At 42.9% G+C, this 14,363-nt stretch overlaps 1 protein-coding gene across 1 annotated transcript in view; it reads right to left on the bottom strand.

Moving 5' to 3' along the window:
* LOC146796866 (extracellular calcium-sensing receptor-like) overlaps positions 1-14,363 on the bottom strand; it is a 187,200-nt gene that overhangs the window by 55,383 nt on the left and 117,454 nt on the right. The window contains exons 4-5 of the mRNA XM_085631404.1: positions 2,548-3,381; positions 364-591 (exon numbers count right to left, since the gene is read on the bottom strand). Of these exons, the coding sequence (XP_085487530.1) occupies positions 364-591; positions 2,548-3,381 (1,062 nt within the window). The remainder of the gene's footprint in view (positions 1-363; positions 592-2,547; positions 3,382-14,363) is intronic.

The following is a 14,363-nucleotide window of genomic DNA, read 5'->3' on the forward strand; positions in this document are numbered from 1 at the left end:
ACGGCTGATCCACGAGATGTATTGGCTTAACTGTGGTTTCAATGAGGTTGAAACATCATCCTCTGTAGCCTTGCTAGACCCCACTCACTCTTGCTTCACTCCACGGATCCCCCCACCTCCCTTCCCGGGCTCAGAAATAGATCCTGGCTGGAACTTAGTAGCGATGTGTCCTCTGTGGTTCCAGCTGAGGCCTCGCCCTGGTAAGGCTTGTCTAGCCACAACCTACCAACAAATTATTGCCATTAAGTGGTTTAGTTGCTCTCTGGTATCTTTGATTCCAGAAATCGTGTTATTTATCTAATTTCGAATCTGCAACTTCTGAAGTATTTGTCTTTCCTCGAAGCAAATCAAAATAGGTCTTACCTGAAAATATTTTCCACCCCATTGGATTGAATTCTCCTCAATGATCAGTTTACGGCCCAGAGTAGCAGCTGCATCATAGTTTCCCACTTTAATAAAACTGCTTGTGTCATTAGAGGTCATGTGCCAGTATAGCAAGTCCAGAATTGGTGGTGAGTCTCCACTTGCATCAAAAAGCAAATGACTGCTGTTAGTCGTCTCCATGTGAACATTTTTCAAATAGTGCAGCATCTGGACACAAATCATAAAATAAGATTTCAAAAGGAATCCAGATGAAGATCATTGTAAATGTTAACATTTTTTTCGCAGTTCAGGGCAGCAAGTCACCTTCTGCACTGCCCTGTGTCACAGGGAAAGTCCTGGAATGATTTGTATTTATCTTTATGATGCATTCCTGTCCTTTTCCCTTGTGATTGCACTTTTTTGACAGCCTAATGCCAAAGCAGACACCCTTGCACCATGGTGCAACGGTGTCTGTGTTGTAGGCAGTATTGTTTTTGTTCAGGAAGGGCACCTTCCTGCACATAAACAATCCTGAGAGGCAAAAATGAGAAAACTTCCTCGTTACGCCCCTCCTGGAGAGGCATATCTTTTTGATGCATTCCCAGGTTCACCAGGTTTGGTAAATCTGGAAATGCGTCAAAAATATGGAAGTTGCGTGGGAATACCCTTACAATACCCATGGAATGCCTCCATTGCACAGATTATTGCAACACAGTGATATGCACTGCATTGCATTCCTCCAGATTTTTGAAGCCATGCAAAGAAAATCTGACAGAAGTTTATGTCACACATGTACCACACTGTGTGGTGCAAGCATGGTGCAAATCTGTCATAAATATGCCACTTGAAGTGGAAAGTTTGGGTGTAGAACGCCCTGATTCTGAGAATGTTCCTTTTCATGTGAATGCATTTAATTTCTTGTTGACCAGGAAGCTGAGTTATAGGAACTCCCCTCCAAATAAAATCGGTGGTCTGGCATCTGAGTGGCTACTTATGAATGTCTGAACTTAGCAAATCTCCCAAAACTTAAAAATGATGCACTGGAGGAAAGCCGACCCGAAACTCTTGCTAAAATAAATACTACTATGGGGGGCTTAACTTTGCTTTGCAGCACAAGGTTTGAGGTTGCTGAAAGCTTTCCTAATCCCTATAACAGATGCTTTGTAGCACTTATAGTTTGAAAAGTTGAAGATATTTTCCTCCAGAAGTGTTTCTTAGACTGAAGGTTAGAGCTTTCAGTGGGACAAGGCACCAGCTTGTGGCTGATCTCTTTTGTGGCTGGTTTGCCACTTCATCAGTAGCTTTTCAATGGTTTTCAGGTGTAAAGCATTGATACAATGCTTAAAAGTGTGTAGAAGGGATGCCTTCAACGCATCCCTTCCAAATAAAAAATCAGTACGGGTTCTCTATCCCATTTTTGGAGTCTGAAAACATTTACAGATTCACTGATTCCTAAAATGGGATTAATACATTCAAAACAGCATTTTGCTGCCATAAACTCCAAGTTGGAGTGTTTGTAACCATCAAAAGTAGTTGTACATCTGAACCCTAGTTAACACCTTTAAGACCTTTCAAATTATGTATTTCCTTGCTTGGTTGTTTTTCTAGTTATTGCACGCATGCTAAACATTTTTTTTCTGGGGAAGGCATTGCTAGTCATACAATGTTGCCAAAGGTAAGCCGTGGATTCCTCATAGAAACTTATTAACGTTTGTGAGCCTCATTGTTTGGGCCATGTGAGAGCTAAGACCTATGTCAGGGCTGTGTTCTTTCTCTTCCACATCCTTCCCTAGGAATTCCATGAATGCATGGGGATGTAAAAACATCAGTTGCTGTGTGCAGTGGTACACTTTCTTGTTTGCAATATGTTTGATCCCCACCTAACGCTTCACTCCTAGGACCACAATTTGTAAACATTACTCAAGAGTTTGTGGATTTGTTTGCACACCTGAAATCCCAAAATCCCATTTTGCATTTGGCTTTTGCAATGAAAGGATCATTGTCAGAGATCAGTTATCAAGTGCAATAACACTCACATGCATGAACCATTACTGCAGAGGAAATTTATAGAGGTGTCAATGGCTATAGGGACAAGAGGGTCTTCAAACTTTTAGGCATAATATACAAACTTAGTGTTTTGCGGTGTCTGAGGAGGAATATCCACATTATGTATAAGGTACATACCTGCCAAGGCTTAAAATCCTTAGAATCTGCACATGACCTGTTGGTGAAGGGACCCTCATGTGGTCTGCATTTAAGCAGATCATGTAATGCCTGGGCAAAGGCATAGACGGCTTTGTATGCACAGTATGGAAACCTAAAATCATTCTTTTCAAATACTGAAACATCAAGCGACTCCAGTTCTTCTCTCCCTGAGCAAATTCTACCAGTATACGCAATGTTCCCAGCTTTTGTTTCATTAAATCCATTCACCAGTTTGCAGTTGAAGGCCTGCTCCCAAAATGGCTTCAAGAACACATCCTCAGTCTCTTTAAAAGGGTGGATATTGTGAAGGAAATCTTTGAACCCTGGGATATGTCCGCTGTACACAGCCAGTCCCAGTGTGCCATTCAGTATTCCCCGAATGTCTGTAAAGGAAAACACTTGTGAAGGAATCCAGCCTGTGACCCCAATCCATATTTTCCTGGTCATCTTAAGTGGAGACACTGCTTTAAGTACTGGGATAATGTCTGAAGCAGTGAAACAGACAATGACATTAACGGAGGACGTCTCCAGAATGTGAGCTAAATTTGCTAGAGAGGTCTTGAAGGTTTCTGTGCGAAGAGTCTCATAGAATTCAAAGCAGATCTTATTTTTTGCTGCCTCCTTCTTAAAAATCTGGCTGCCTTGTAGACTTAGGTCACTGCTGGAGGATAGAATTCCAATCCATGTCCAGCCAAAGTGGAGCAGTAACTGCACCAAAGCATATGGCTGGAATGAGACACTTGTCACTGTCCGAAGGAAAGATGGGAACAGAAATTTATCGCTTAGGATTGGGAGTGCTGCAGCATAACTTATCTGTTGAAATATAAGCACATGTTTATTTTCTTAGAAATATTTTCTACAATTTAGTTCTCTGCAGCATGGGTTTGAATGAGGGAATTCAGTCAAGAAGGCTTTATTTCAATATAAATATATCTTAAAAAGCATACATACACAAGGTACACATTAAAATATTAAAAGACATCAGTGCATTAAAAGATAGCCAAACATTTCAGAACCGCTACTGGTGTCAATAATTTAAGTAAAAGCCAAAATATTTAGATAAAAACAGATTAAACAAGATAGGAAAGCCTAGTTGATCTAATGCGCCAAGCCCAACCTAGTAACTTGGCTAACCCACAGGCAAAAAGGGGCCGTGGGTCGTTTTTTAATATTCGCATGGCCTCTGTGTGGAGACTGGTTCCAAGTTCTCTGCAAAGGGGCTTGAGCCATCTGCTCCGGGGGGCTGCATAAGCCGGGCATTCAAACAATAGGTGGGGTACAGACTCAAGCCTATTTTCACAGAAGGGGCAGGAGGAAGTTGTCTGCGTTGGAACCTTCCACCTAGATGTCAGATCACCAACGGGGAGTAAACCAACTCTAAATTGGAAGTACAAAGCCCTATCTTTGCGGTTTGAAATAATGTCCAGGTAGGGTTCACAGAAATACATTTCCTTGATCAGGAGAAAGTCCATAGATGTCCTACACAAATTGGCATCGCTATTTCTAGTACCAGCTACCCAGGCCCAATAGATCTTTTTCAACTCTAACTTAGGAGGAGCAGTTCTATTGGTCCAGTTTACGCCAAGGCCAAGGTTGAAGAGAAGACGCTTGACTTCTCTCAGCCAAGGAATCTTGGCCCAGGCTGATGAACCCAGCACGTCGGTAAGGCCGTCTGCGTAGCTGGATAGTTCTGGTGTTCTCCATATTCTTGCCCATAGGAGGAGAGGGCGAAGCTTTGCTTGATCGCTCAATGGGCGAATTCCCGTATCTAGAAACAAGGGGAGGGTTGGGGTGCTATAGGGAAGCCCCATTAGATCTTTAAGGAATTTATTTTCCGAACGGGAAAGAAGATCTACCTTTTGAACCCCCCAAAGTTCGGCCCCATATAGAGCAGCGCTAACAGCCCTTGCCCTGTAAATGTCCAGAACAGCAGCGATGGGTTTTAAGGATGAAGCGCGGTGTTCCTTGAGCAAGGCACCCACCACCCTCTTATGTGTCAGCAACATCTTTTGAAGGTGGCAATTCCAGCTCATAGAGTCACAGAGTCGGACACCCAAGTAATCGAACTCTGAGACTCTCTCCAGCACGACAGAATCTAAGGTCGGTGGTTTAGCCAGTTTTTTAGGGGGATTGAGGACCAAATACTTGGCCTTTGCAGTGTTAATAACTAACCCTCTTGCATCACAGAAGGACTTAAAGTTAGTTAACAGACTCTGCAAACCTGCCGGGGATTTTGAGATCAGGAGGGTGTCATCTGCAAATAGAAGGGTAGGTATTCTTCTACCAGCCAGGGATGGTGCGTCTGCTGGGTGTTGGAGCAGGTGCTCCACCACTCCATTAACATATAAGGAGAACAAGGTAGGAGCAAGAACACATCCCTGGCGTACCCCTCTATTTACAGGGATGCATGCTGTTTTTTGCCCCTGGCTACCCCACCTGATCTGCGCAAAGTTGTCCGCGTGAAGATTTATTAACAGGTTTAACAGATAGGGTGGGATACCCAGTTCGTTTAGCACTCTCCAGAGTTGGCTACGGGGAACTAGGTCAAAGGCAGTCCGCAAGTCTATAAAGGCAAGGTATAGACTGCCCTTGGCCAAAAGAACAACCTTCCAATAGAGCATCATTAGTCGAAAGGATTGCTCTATTGTCCCCGTGCCTGATCTGAACCCTGCCTGAAAATCAGAGAGAATGCCCTTATCCTCCACCCACTGCAATATCCTGGTTAGAACCACCTTTCCAGCCACCTTTTGTGAGGTATCTAAAAGACTTATTGGACGGTAATTAGCTGGGTCGTTCCGACAGCCTTTCTTGAAAATAGCGACGACCTCAGCACCCTTCCATGAAGTCGGAAAAGTTGCCCCTTCAAAATTAGAATTTAGTAGGGCAGAAATGAGTTTTCCCCAATGTTCTGGATTGGCACGTAACAGGTCTCCGGGAATGCCGTCCAGACCTGCTGCTTTGTTGGGGACCAGATTATTTATTGCCCCCTCCACTTCCTTGGGTGTAAACTGAAGCTCATCCTTAAATTGGGCAGAGTCGTAAGGGTGTCGAGCACTCAAGCTAACCCCCTCTTCCTGAGCCATTGAGTAAAGTTTGGTGAAGTGGTAAACCCATGCACTCTCTGGTACATTGCATGTAATCATTGTGTCCGCAGGTTTCTCCCTGGATCTCAAAAGGTCCCAAAAACCCTTTGCATCCTTCCTTGTGCTTGCGTCTTTGAGGTCGCACCAAAACTGGTCTTCCCAATTTGCCTTCGCTTTTATTAGTGCCCTCTTGTAGTTGCCCCTGGCTGCACATACTAGGGTTCTATTCTTAGCTTTTACTGCTTTTAATAGTTCCCTTTTGGCCGCTCGACAAGAATCTAAGAACCACCCGGGTGGGCCCTTCCTTGAATCTCTCTTAGCCCCCTTGCCCGCATTCTTGGCTATAAATAAGTCACCTATCGCCTTTGTGGTTTGTAAAAAAACTGCAGATACCTCTGGTGCACTAATGGAGGGGGAGTCTAGGCGCAATGAGATATTAGCCATTATAGATAGTGCCTCCCGCATCTTGGCCTCATTGCCAATAAAGGTCTTCCATTTCAGGCGCCTGCCGCAGTTAGAAGGAGATTCTTCATGTGATAGTTTCCACACATGAGGAATTGGGGTAGGAGGGCTGCCCTTCCACAAGGGAGACAAAGACAAGGGCAAGGGGTTTTGATCACTGTCTATAGACGGGCGGACCTCCATATCCACCAAGAAAGACCACAAGCAAAAGTTCAACATAATGTAGTCGATCCTGGAGGAATGGCCTATTCTGTTAAATGTATGTGCCCCCTTTTGGTCAGACTTAGATCTGCCATTGGTAGCTCTCAGTCCGTATTCCAGACAGAGCGCGTTGAGGTCTATAGCATTTTGAGACCATCTTTTGATTGGAGCAATTGACAGGGGCAGAATGCCTCTTCTTGCATCATCATCTCTATAACCCAGCACATCCTCCACTGCAAGAGGTTCGAAAGTGCAGTTAAAATCCCCCGCTAATAGGACAAGGGAGTTTGAGCCACAGTTTTTAAGTTCCTCATCAATGCCGGTTGGAGAGAGAATAGATCCTCCACCCCTAGAGCCTCTAACATAAATGTTAAGTATTTCAAGTTCCGGCCCTCCACACGGGCCTCGAAGTGAGAGTCTCTGTAAATCCGGGGAAATAGTGGCAATGCATTTAATAGAGCACCGCAGGGAAATGCTTACCCAAATTAAGAGCCCACCGGAGGGGCGCCCCTTGCCTTCCTTGGGTCGAACAGCTGGAACAAAATAGGTAGTAAAGCCCAGCTTATGCTGTGGTTCCAGGCACCACGTTTTCTGGAACAGGCAAATCCCAAAGGTTTCAATAAATGCATTCCACTCAGGGATGGCTAAGTTTCTCGCTAAACCGGCAATATTCCAACTGGCTACCTTCAGAGGTGCAATTGGGTCCTTTCCCTGACTTAGGGCTAATGCACCTGTAGTGAGAATAGAGTTAGTAATATTGTTTACATCACCAACAAGTGGAGCCACGTCATAAGTAGTCAAGAGGCTCTTAGCGGGCGAATCCCTACTAGAATCATGTGTAGCCTGAGAGTGTCCGTACGGGATCGGTAGAGATGGGAAAATACAAGTGGAGGGACTCCCCACTTGATCTCCTATGGGAGAGTTACCGATGGATAATTCACCAGGTGCTTCAATATGGCACTCATGTCTAGGGCAAGTTGTGTGTCAATAGCCTTGCCAAGGGCAACCCTGTGGCTGGCTGGGGTTTGTGTTGAATACGCTGAATTTAGAAGTGTTACCACGGGAGGGGTGGCTGTCCCAGCTCTCCCTCGTGTGGAGTCCACTTTGCCTCACGAGCGGGTTAGGAGGATTAAAATAACTAAGATCACGGGTATCGATTGAGCCCACACTGCTTTCTAAGCTATTTCCCTTCCTAGAGCCCCTACATATGTAGCTGACAACCTTTGGATCTTCAAAGTTCACTATAATGCAATCCCCTTTGATGGATTTTTTCCTACTTCCAATCCAACCCACTCTGCGTACATGGATTATCCGGCCCTCCCAAGACTCGGGCAAGGGTCTATTCTCTTTGAGCCAGAATAGGGTCTTGTTAAACAAGTCAGTATAGGGCTCACTCTTGCCCGGGCTGAGGACCGGTACACCAGTCAGCACAACCACATAGGGCTGGCAATCAGGAGGCAGATTTATATTGGGGACCCGCATTAAGGAAGGGGCCTCATCAGGCTCCACTGTGTTTGCCTTTGCAATTCCAGTTGAACTAACGGTTGGGGTCTCATTTATGCTACGAGCTGCTGGCAGGGTAGACATGCTAAATAAGTTTTCGTCGCCTGAGCCAACCGGGACTAAGGGGCGTGTCATCTTGTTGCCTGAGATGTGGCTTGGAACCTTGGGAGTCTTGGATTTAGCCACATGCTTGTGGGAGGCATGAACTGGATGACTGGCAGTATCCTCCACTAACACAGTAGGGTACAGGTTACAGTTAGGAGTTTCCAACCCAGCTGGTATCCTGTCAGTGGAGGTTACTGAACTAGATAGAGCTGTTGACAGCGAGTTGCCGTCATGCCCCCCCCCAAGTCCTTCTTCCCTCGTCTTTAACTGCATTTTTATAAAAGATTTTAGGGAAAAAAAATTGTCTAAGGTTGTCTGTTCCAACTTATCCACGCGCTCAGTTAGCCCTTTAATTCTGTCAAGTACTGGAAGGAGTAAGGATTTTATTATATCCTCCATTTTTTTAGTGGGGAGGAAATCTAGGGGGAAAGTCGCTGCACTATCCGCTGCAGAATTTTTGGACACAATAGCAGCAGGCCCCTCAAGATTATTTTTTTCCTGAAGCGATCTAAGTGCTCCTTCCACTACTTTGTTGAGATCACCCCTCCTAACGCCTACCCGCCTCTTGTTCTTACGGTTCTTTAACAGTCTGGTTATCCGGGGGGTAGCGGGTCTTGCACTCTTAGTAGTGGCCGGATGGATTTCAGCCTGAACCCCAGTGTCCGCCATAGAAGGCAAAGTTAGGGAAATGGTGGAATCAACCAAATGTGGGGAGGAGGAAAGAGTACCTAACTTAGTTACTACTGGGATGGGAGCCACTTGATTTTGGGTGTTGAGTGTCGTGGCCGTCAGACTTTCGAGGCCCTCGATGTTGGCCCTCAAGGCCGCAACTCGAGGGTGATCTAAGGAGTGGGGGGCGTTGGGCAGGGAAGTTTGAACCGGGGAGGATATTTGGGCTAGCTGGCCAATCGATGAGCGCCTATCAGTAAACGGACTTTGGGATAGCCGCGTTCAGCCATACTGATTTCCTTGTCGATGACATTGGCCACACGCGTAATAAATTGATCCATGGTGCCCACCATGCCCCCCTCGTTCCCCCTCAGACTTTTCCCAGAGCGAGTTGGCATAACTATTACTGGACAGGGCTATACCTAGAATCACAAGAAAGCCCTGAGACAAATTCAAGAGTCCGAAGAATAGCACAGAATAACCCGCACTCTATCGTGCTTACATTCAGAGAAAGTTGCCTTGGAGATTAGTCCGCTACTGACAATCCCAGTCCACAACCTCTGTAATATGCAGGAATTCACATGAATCAACAGCAGTACCTGTATGGGGCCGGTTATGGCGATACCAACAATTTAGGGGGTTAGCCCAGCCCGGCCTCTTCCGGCCCCGGACGGCCACAGACGGTCCCGCCCTTGTCCCGGGCTTCTCCCTGCGCCGACCCGCGCGTGCTCCCATGACGCGGAGGGAGCCTCGGAAGATGTAGCGCCTCCGGGCGCGTAGTCCGGCGGAAGTGGGCGGGGCAAAGGAGAATGCTGGGGCTTGTGGTTCGACCCTGTGGCGGCCTCAGGTGGCTCGAGGCGGTGGGGGAACCAGGCGTCCACAAGGGTGCAGGAACTGTTGGCAGGTGCCCCAAATACCAGGTGGGTGCTGCGCTGTGACCACACTTGCTGGCTTCTTTGCGTTGAATGAGGGAATTGTTAATTAATATGTAGACAATTATAAATCTTGACATGTTTGTGGGGAAGCAAGACCTGGTCCCATGAATGAGAGATTGTGGAAGGATGAACGGGTGGGTGGCGTAAAGGAAGAAAAAGTGAATGAATGAAGGAAGAAAAATAAGAAGAGAAGCAAGTATAGATACGAGGAGTCGATAAGGAAGGATTAAAAGCAGGGAGAAAGAGGTAAGGGGTGAAAAAAGGAAGTAAGAAAGGAAAAGAAGATAGGAAGAAAGAAAATAGCAGAGGAAGAGAGGGTGGGAGAAAAGCAGGAAGGAAGTGAGGAAGGATAGATAGAGGAAAGGATATAGTGTGAGGGAATGCAGTATGTAGGATTGGGTGATCTTAGTTTTTTCAAGGACATCCATGGTCTCTTGTCATTCCAAAGAAATTTGTTGAAAAGATCATCTAGTTTGCAAAATAAACCTTTTGATAGGGAGATCGGAATCATAGAAATGATAGAATGAATCATGGGTGTGAACATCATGATTAGGGGCCGATTCCGATCCGGGTCGGAAGGGCACCGAACGCGTTCCGGCCGGAAAAACTACGAGCCGTACGCGTCTTTTCTGCCCGACTCGTACAGTTGTACGAGCGAGCCAGTATGATGCAAGCTACATGAAAATCACCGACCGAGTCGTTTCCGGGTCCGAACCGCTCCGTACGTGTCGGTCGTAAGCTAACCATGGTGTGCAATCGATGTGATTCACGACCGAGCCAATATGATGCATGCGTCGGACATTCCTGTGCGAGCTGGAGTGTCCGGCTCGCAAAAGCTCCCGGAGTCGGACTTCGGGGGTCCGCTGTCGGACCCCCCCGACACCCGCAGCTGTACGACTCGCACACAGGGGGAGACACATGGGACTCCCCCACACAGGCATGTACTGCATGGATGGCACCGATGCGTACCCACTGTAGGGGGTGCACTTGTTCGAGACGTACCCATTCAGTCAATGGGAGCGCATGTACGCGTCGCACAACTGACTCCCATTGACTGTAGGGGTCCGGCTCGGTCGGAAAACACTCCGGATCCGACTCGGAGTGCTTTCCGACCCGGATCGGAATCGGCCCCTAAGTATTTCAATTCTCCCCCACCAAGTCAGACATTTTGGGGACCAGCTTTCCAAGATGTTTGTTATTTTCTTGTAATGAAATAGATTCATTATGCTTAAGGGATTCATTCAAATCATCATTAAATTCAATACAGAGGTACTTTAAAAATGTGTTTTGCCAAAATAGGCCAGACATGCCTAGTACTTCTTTGCTCCCCATCTTATTCAAGGGCATCACTTCAGATTTATCTTTATTTAATGTATATCCTGATACTCGTGAATAAGCTTCAATAGTTTTTTTCAAGGCCTGAATAGAGGATACAGTTTGGTAAATTACTATATATCTTTCATGTATGCTGCTGCTTAACTGTAAGATTACCAAATGTAACACCTGCAATATCCTTATTGTCCCTTAAGGCCCGTAATAAAGATTGAACGTGGACAGTCTTGTCTCATACCCTGTTTTGGGTCAAAATAATCAGAAACAGTACCTCTGAGTCTGGCTCTAGCTTTAGTCTGAGTGTAAAAGGTCTGAACCATTTTAATAAAGTCTTCTCCTAGGTCAAATTTATTTAGAACTGCTTTCAAAAAGGGCCAGGATACCATGTCAAGTGCATTTTTGGTATCAAGGGCTATTGCAACTGTAGGGGAAGTTGACAGCAAGGCCTTTTCAATAACATGGTAAAACAACCTAATATTATCACTGGACAGTCTATTTCTAATGAATCCTACTTGGGTGGGGTGAATTAGTTTAGGCATCAGTTTATCCAACCGTGTGGCAAGAACTTTGGCATAGATTTTGCAATCTATATTAATAAATGATATCGGCCTGCAATTTTTCAGAAATGAAAGATATTTACCTTCCTTAGGACTGACAAAAATGGTTCAGTGACTAAATATCGAGGGACAGAATATAGAATGCCTATCTACAAACAGGTAAGTACTAAAATATTGAGTACAAAATATAGAATGTTAAAATATAGTTAACTAAAAGATTGAATTTTTTTAATGTAATAAAAATACTATAAAAGTAATTAAATAATAAACACAATTAAAAAAAACATAGTTAAAATAAGTTCAAAAAGCTTAAAATGTAAAAATAATAAATGTAATGTGAAAAAAAGTTTTTAAATATATATTTACTTAATAATATTATAAGATAATTATTAATCTTAATTATAAAATATTTAAAACATTATTAAAAATATATTGACATATATATATAAATAAACATATTACCTAAATATAAAAATAAATAATATATAATAATTAAAATAATTAAAGTAATAATTTTTATGTTAATTAATAATGAGTGCAACAGTAGGGAAAGCGTTGGATAGCGTAGGGGTACAAATTACTATTCCCACTCCAGAAAGTGCAAATATAGGGAAAACGTTGGATAGTGTAGGGGTAAAAATTACTATTCCCACTCCAGAGAGTGCAACAGTAGGGAAAGCGTTGGATAGCGTAGAGGTAACATTTACTATTCCCACTCCAGCGAGTGCAACAGTAGGGAAAGCGTTGGATAGCGTAGGGTTAAAAATTACTATTCCCACTCCAGAGAGTTCAACAGTAGGGAAAGCTTTGGATAGCGTAGGGGTAAAATTTACTATTCCCACTCCAGTGAGTGCAACAGTAGGGAAAGCATTGAATAGCGTAGGGGTAAAAATTACTATTTCCACTCCAGAGAGTGCAAAAGCAGAGAAAACGTTGGATAGCGGGAGGGTAAAATTTACTATTACCGCTCCAGAGAGTACAACAGTAGGGAAAGCGTTGGATAGCGTAGGGGTAAAAATTACTAGTCCCACTCCAGTGAGTGCAACAGTAGGGAAAGCATTGGATAGCGTAGGGGTAAAAATTACTATTCCCATTCCAGAGAGTGCAACAGTAGGGAAAGCGTTGGATAGCCGGAGGGTAAAAATTACTATTCCCACTCCAGAGAGTGCAACAGTAGGGAAAGCATTGGATAGCGTAGAGGTAAAAATTACTATTCCTACTCCAGTGGGTGCAACAGTAGGGAAAGCGTTGGATAGCGCAGGGGTAAAAAATACTATTTCCCCTCCAGAAAGTGCAACAGTAGGGAAAGGAATGATTTAATATGTAAATAAAAAGAAATGAATTATCAATACCAATTTAAAATTAATAAAAATTAATTAGCAATTAATAAAAATTAATTACCAATTAATAATTAATTAACAATGAATTAAGTATCAATACATATAAATGAAAATACATATTTACTTAATTACAATTAAATTACTTTCCACCCTATTCCCCTATAACACACAACCCACTCCAAATAATAAATTAAAACAATTAACATAATTATCAATTAATCAATTAATAAAAATTCATTACCAATTAATAATTAAGTAACAATTAATTAAGTATCAATACATACACATAAAAATACATATTTACTTAATTACAATTTAATTACTTCCCACCCTATTCCCTTATAAACCCACAACCCGCTACAGAACTAAAACGCAAAATTAAATTAAAAATAATTATTAATTCATAAAAAACTAATATTTAAATTACTATAACTAAATTACTTCCCACACTATTCCCCTATAAACCCACAACCCGCTATGGAATTAAATTATGCAAAAATTAAATAACATAACATTCATTACTTTAAAAATATTGAACATACATTATAAAAATAATATATATTTTTAAGACATATACTAACATACATAACAGTTAAAAAAATCGATATTATGGAAAACGATATTTTAAAATACCTTAATTTCGCTATTCTGACCTACTATATTTTGGTAATTCGATATTCTGTCCACTCTATATTTTAAATTCGATATTCTGGGCAGTCGATATTTCTGAATCGATATTTAGGGTGTTCACTGACAAGGATAACTGCTTCAGCCAGTGTGCCGGTAATTTCTACTTTAGAGAAAAATGACTGATATAAGTCTAACAAATGGAGAATTCTGTTTTGGCCAAAAATGGTTGTAGAAGGATGCAGTGTATTTATCATGACCTGGGATCTTGGAGGTCTTTTATTGTTTTAAGACTGACCAAACGTTCTGCACTGAAAGAGATGCGGCAAGAGTTGCTCTCCACAGTAATGTAGAGAATCTTCACACACTGCTCAGAATCAAATTGTTTGTTGATATCATATAGGTCCATATAGATATTTCTTTCAATTCAGCTTTCCGATCTGGTTTGGTGTGTATTGTACAATCAGAGTCTCTTATATTTGTTAGTGAATATTTGTTCTCTTTAAATTTCAAATAGGTAGATAGCATCTTACCAGCTCTGTTAGCTTTGCGCAACCGGATACTTTTTTGTTTTTTAATCCAGACACCCGGCCTATTACTCTGTAATTTATTTTTTAGCACACTTTCTGTTATTTGGTGTGGTTAATAACTGTGTAGTAGATATCTTGCCCATATTGGAGGGCAAACAATTGAATTTATTTTTCTAAGTAATCATTGAGACATTAGTTTGTTTGTTCATGAAAATCTGATGCTGATGTGTGTACCTCTGATAGTAGTTTTCAAGCTTCCCATCTCGTAAGAGGAGAGGTATCACTAACTGGGTTAGTGTCAAGGAAGTTCCAGATTTCAGTACAAATTTAACTTTGTGTTCAGTGTCATTAAGAACCTTGTTGCTTAATCTCCAGAGGCTTTCTTAATAATTGGCACAGCCCATATAGCTTATATAAGCGATTGTGTAATATAGAAGCAGCTTTATTCGAT

The sequence above is a fragment of the Triturus cristatus genome, chromosome 10, assembly GCF_964204655.1.
Source record: "Triturus cristatus chromosome 10, aTriCri1.1, whole genome shotgun sequence".
Classification (NCBI taxonomy): domain Eukaryota; kingdom Metazoa; phylum Chordata; class Amphibia; order Caudata; family Salamandridae; genus Triturus; species Triturus cristatus.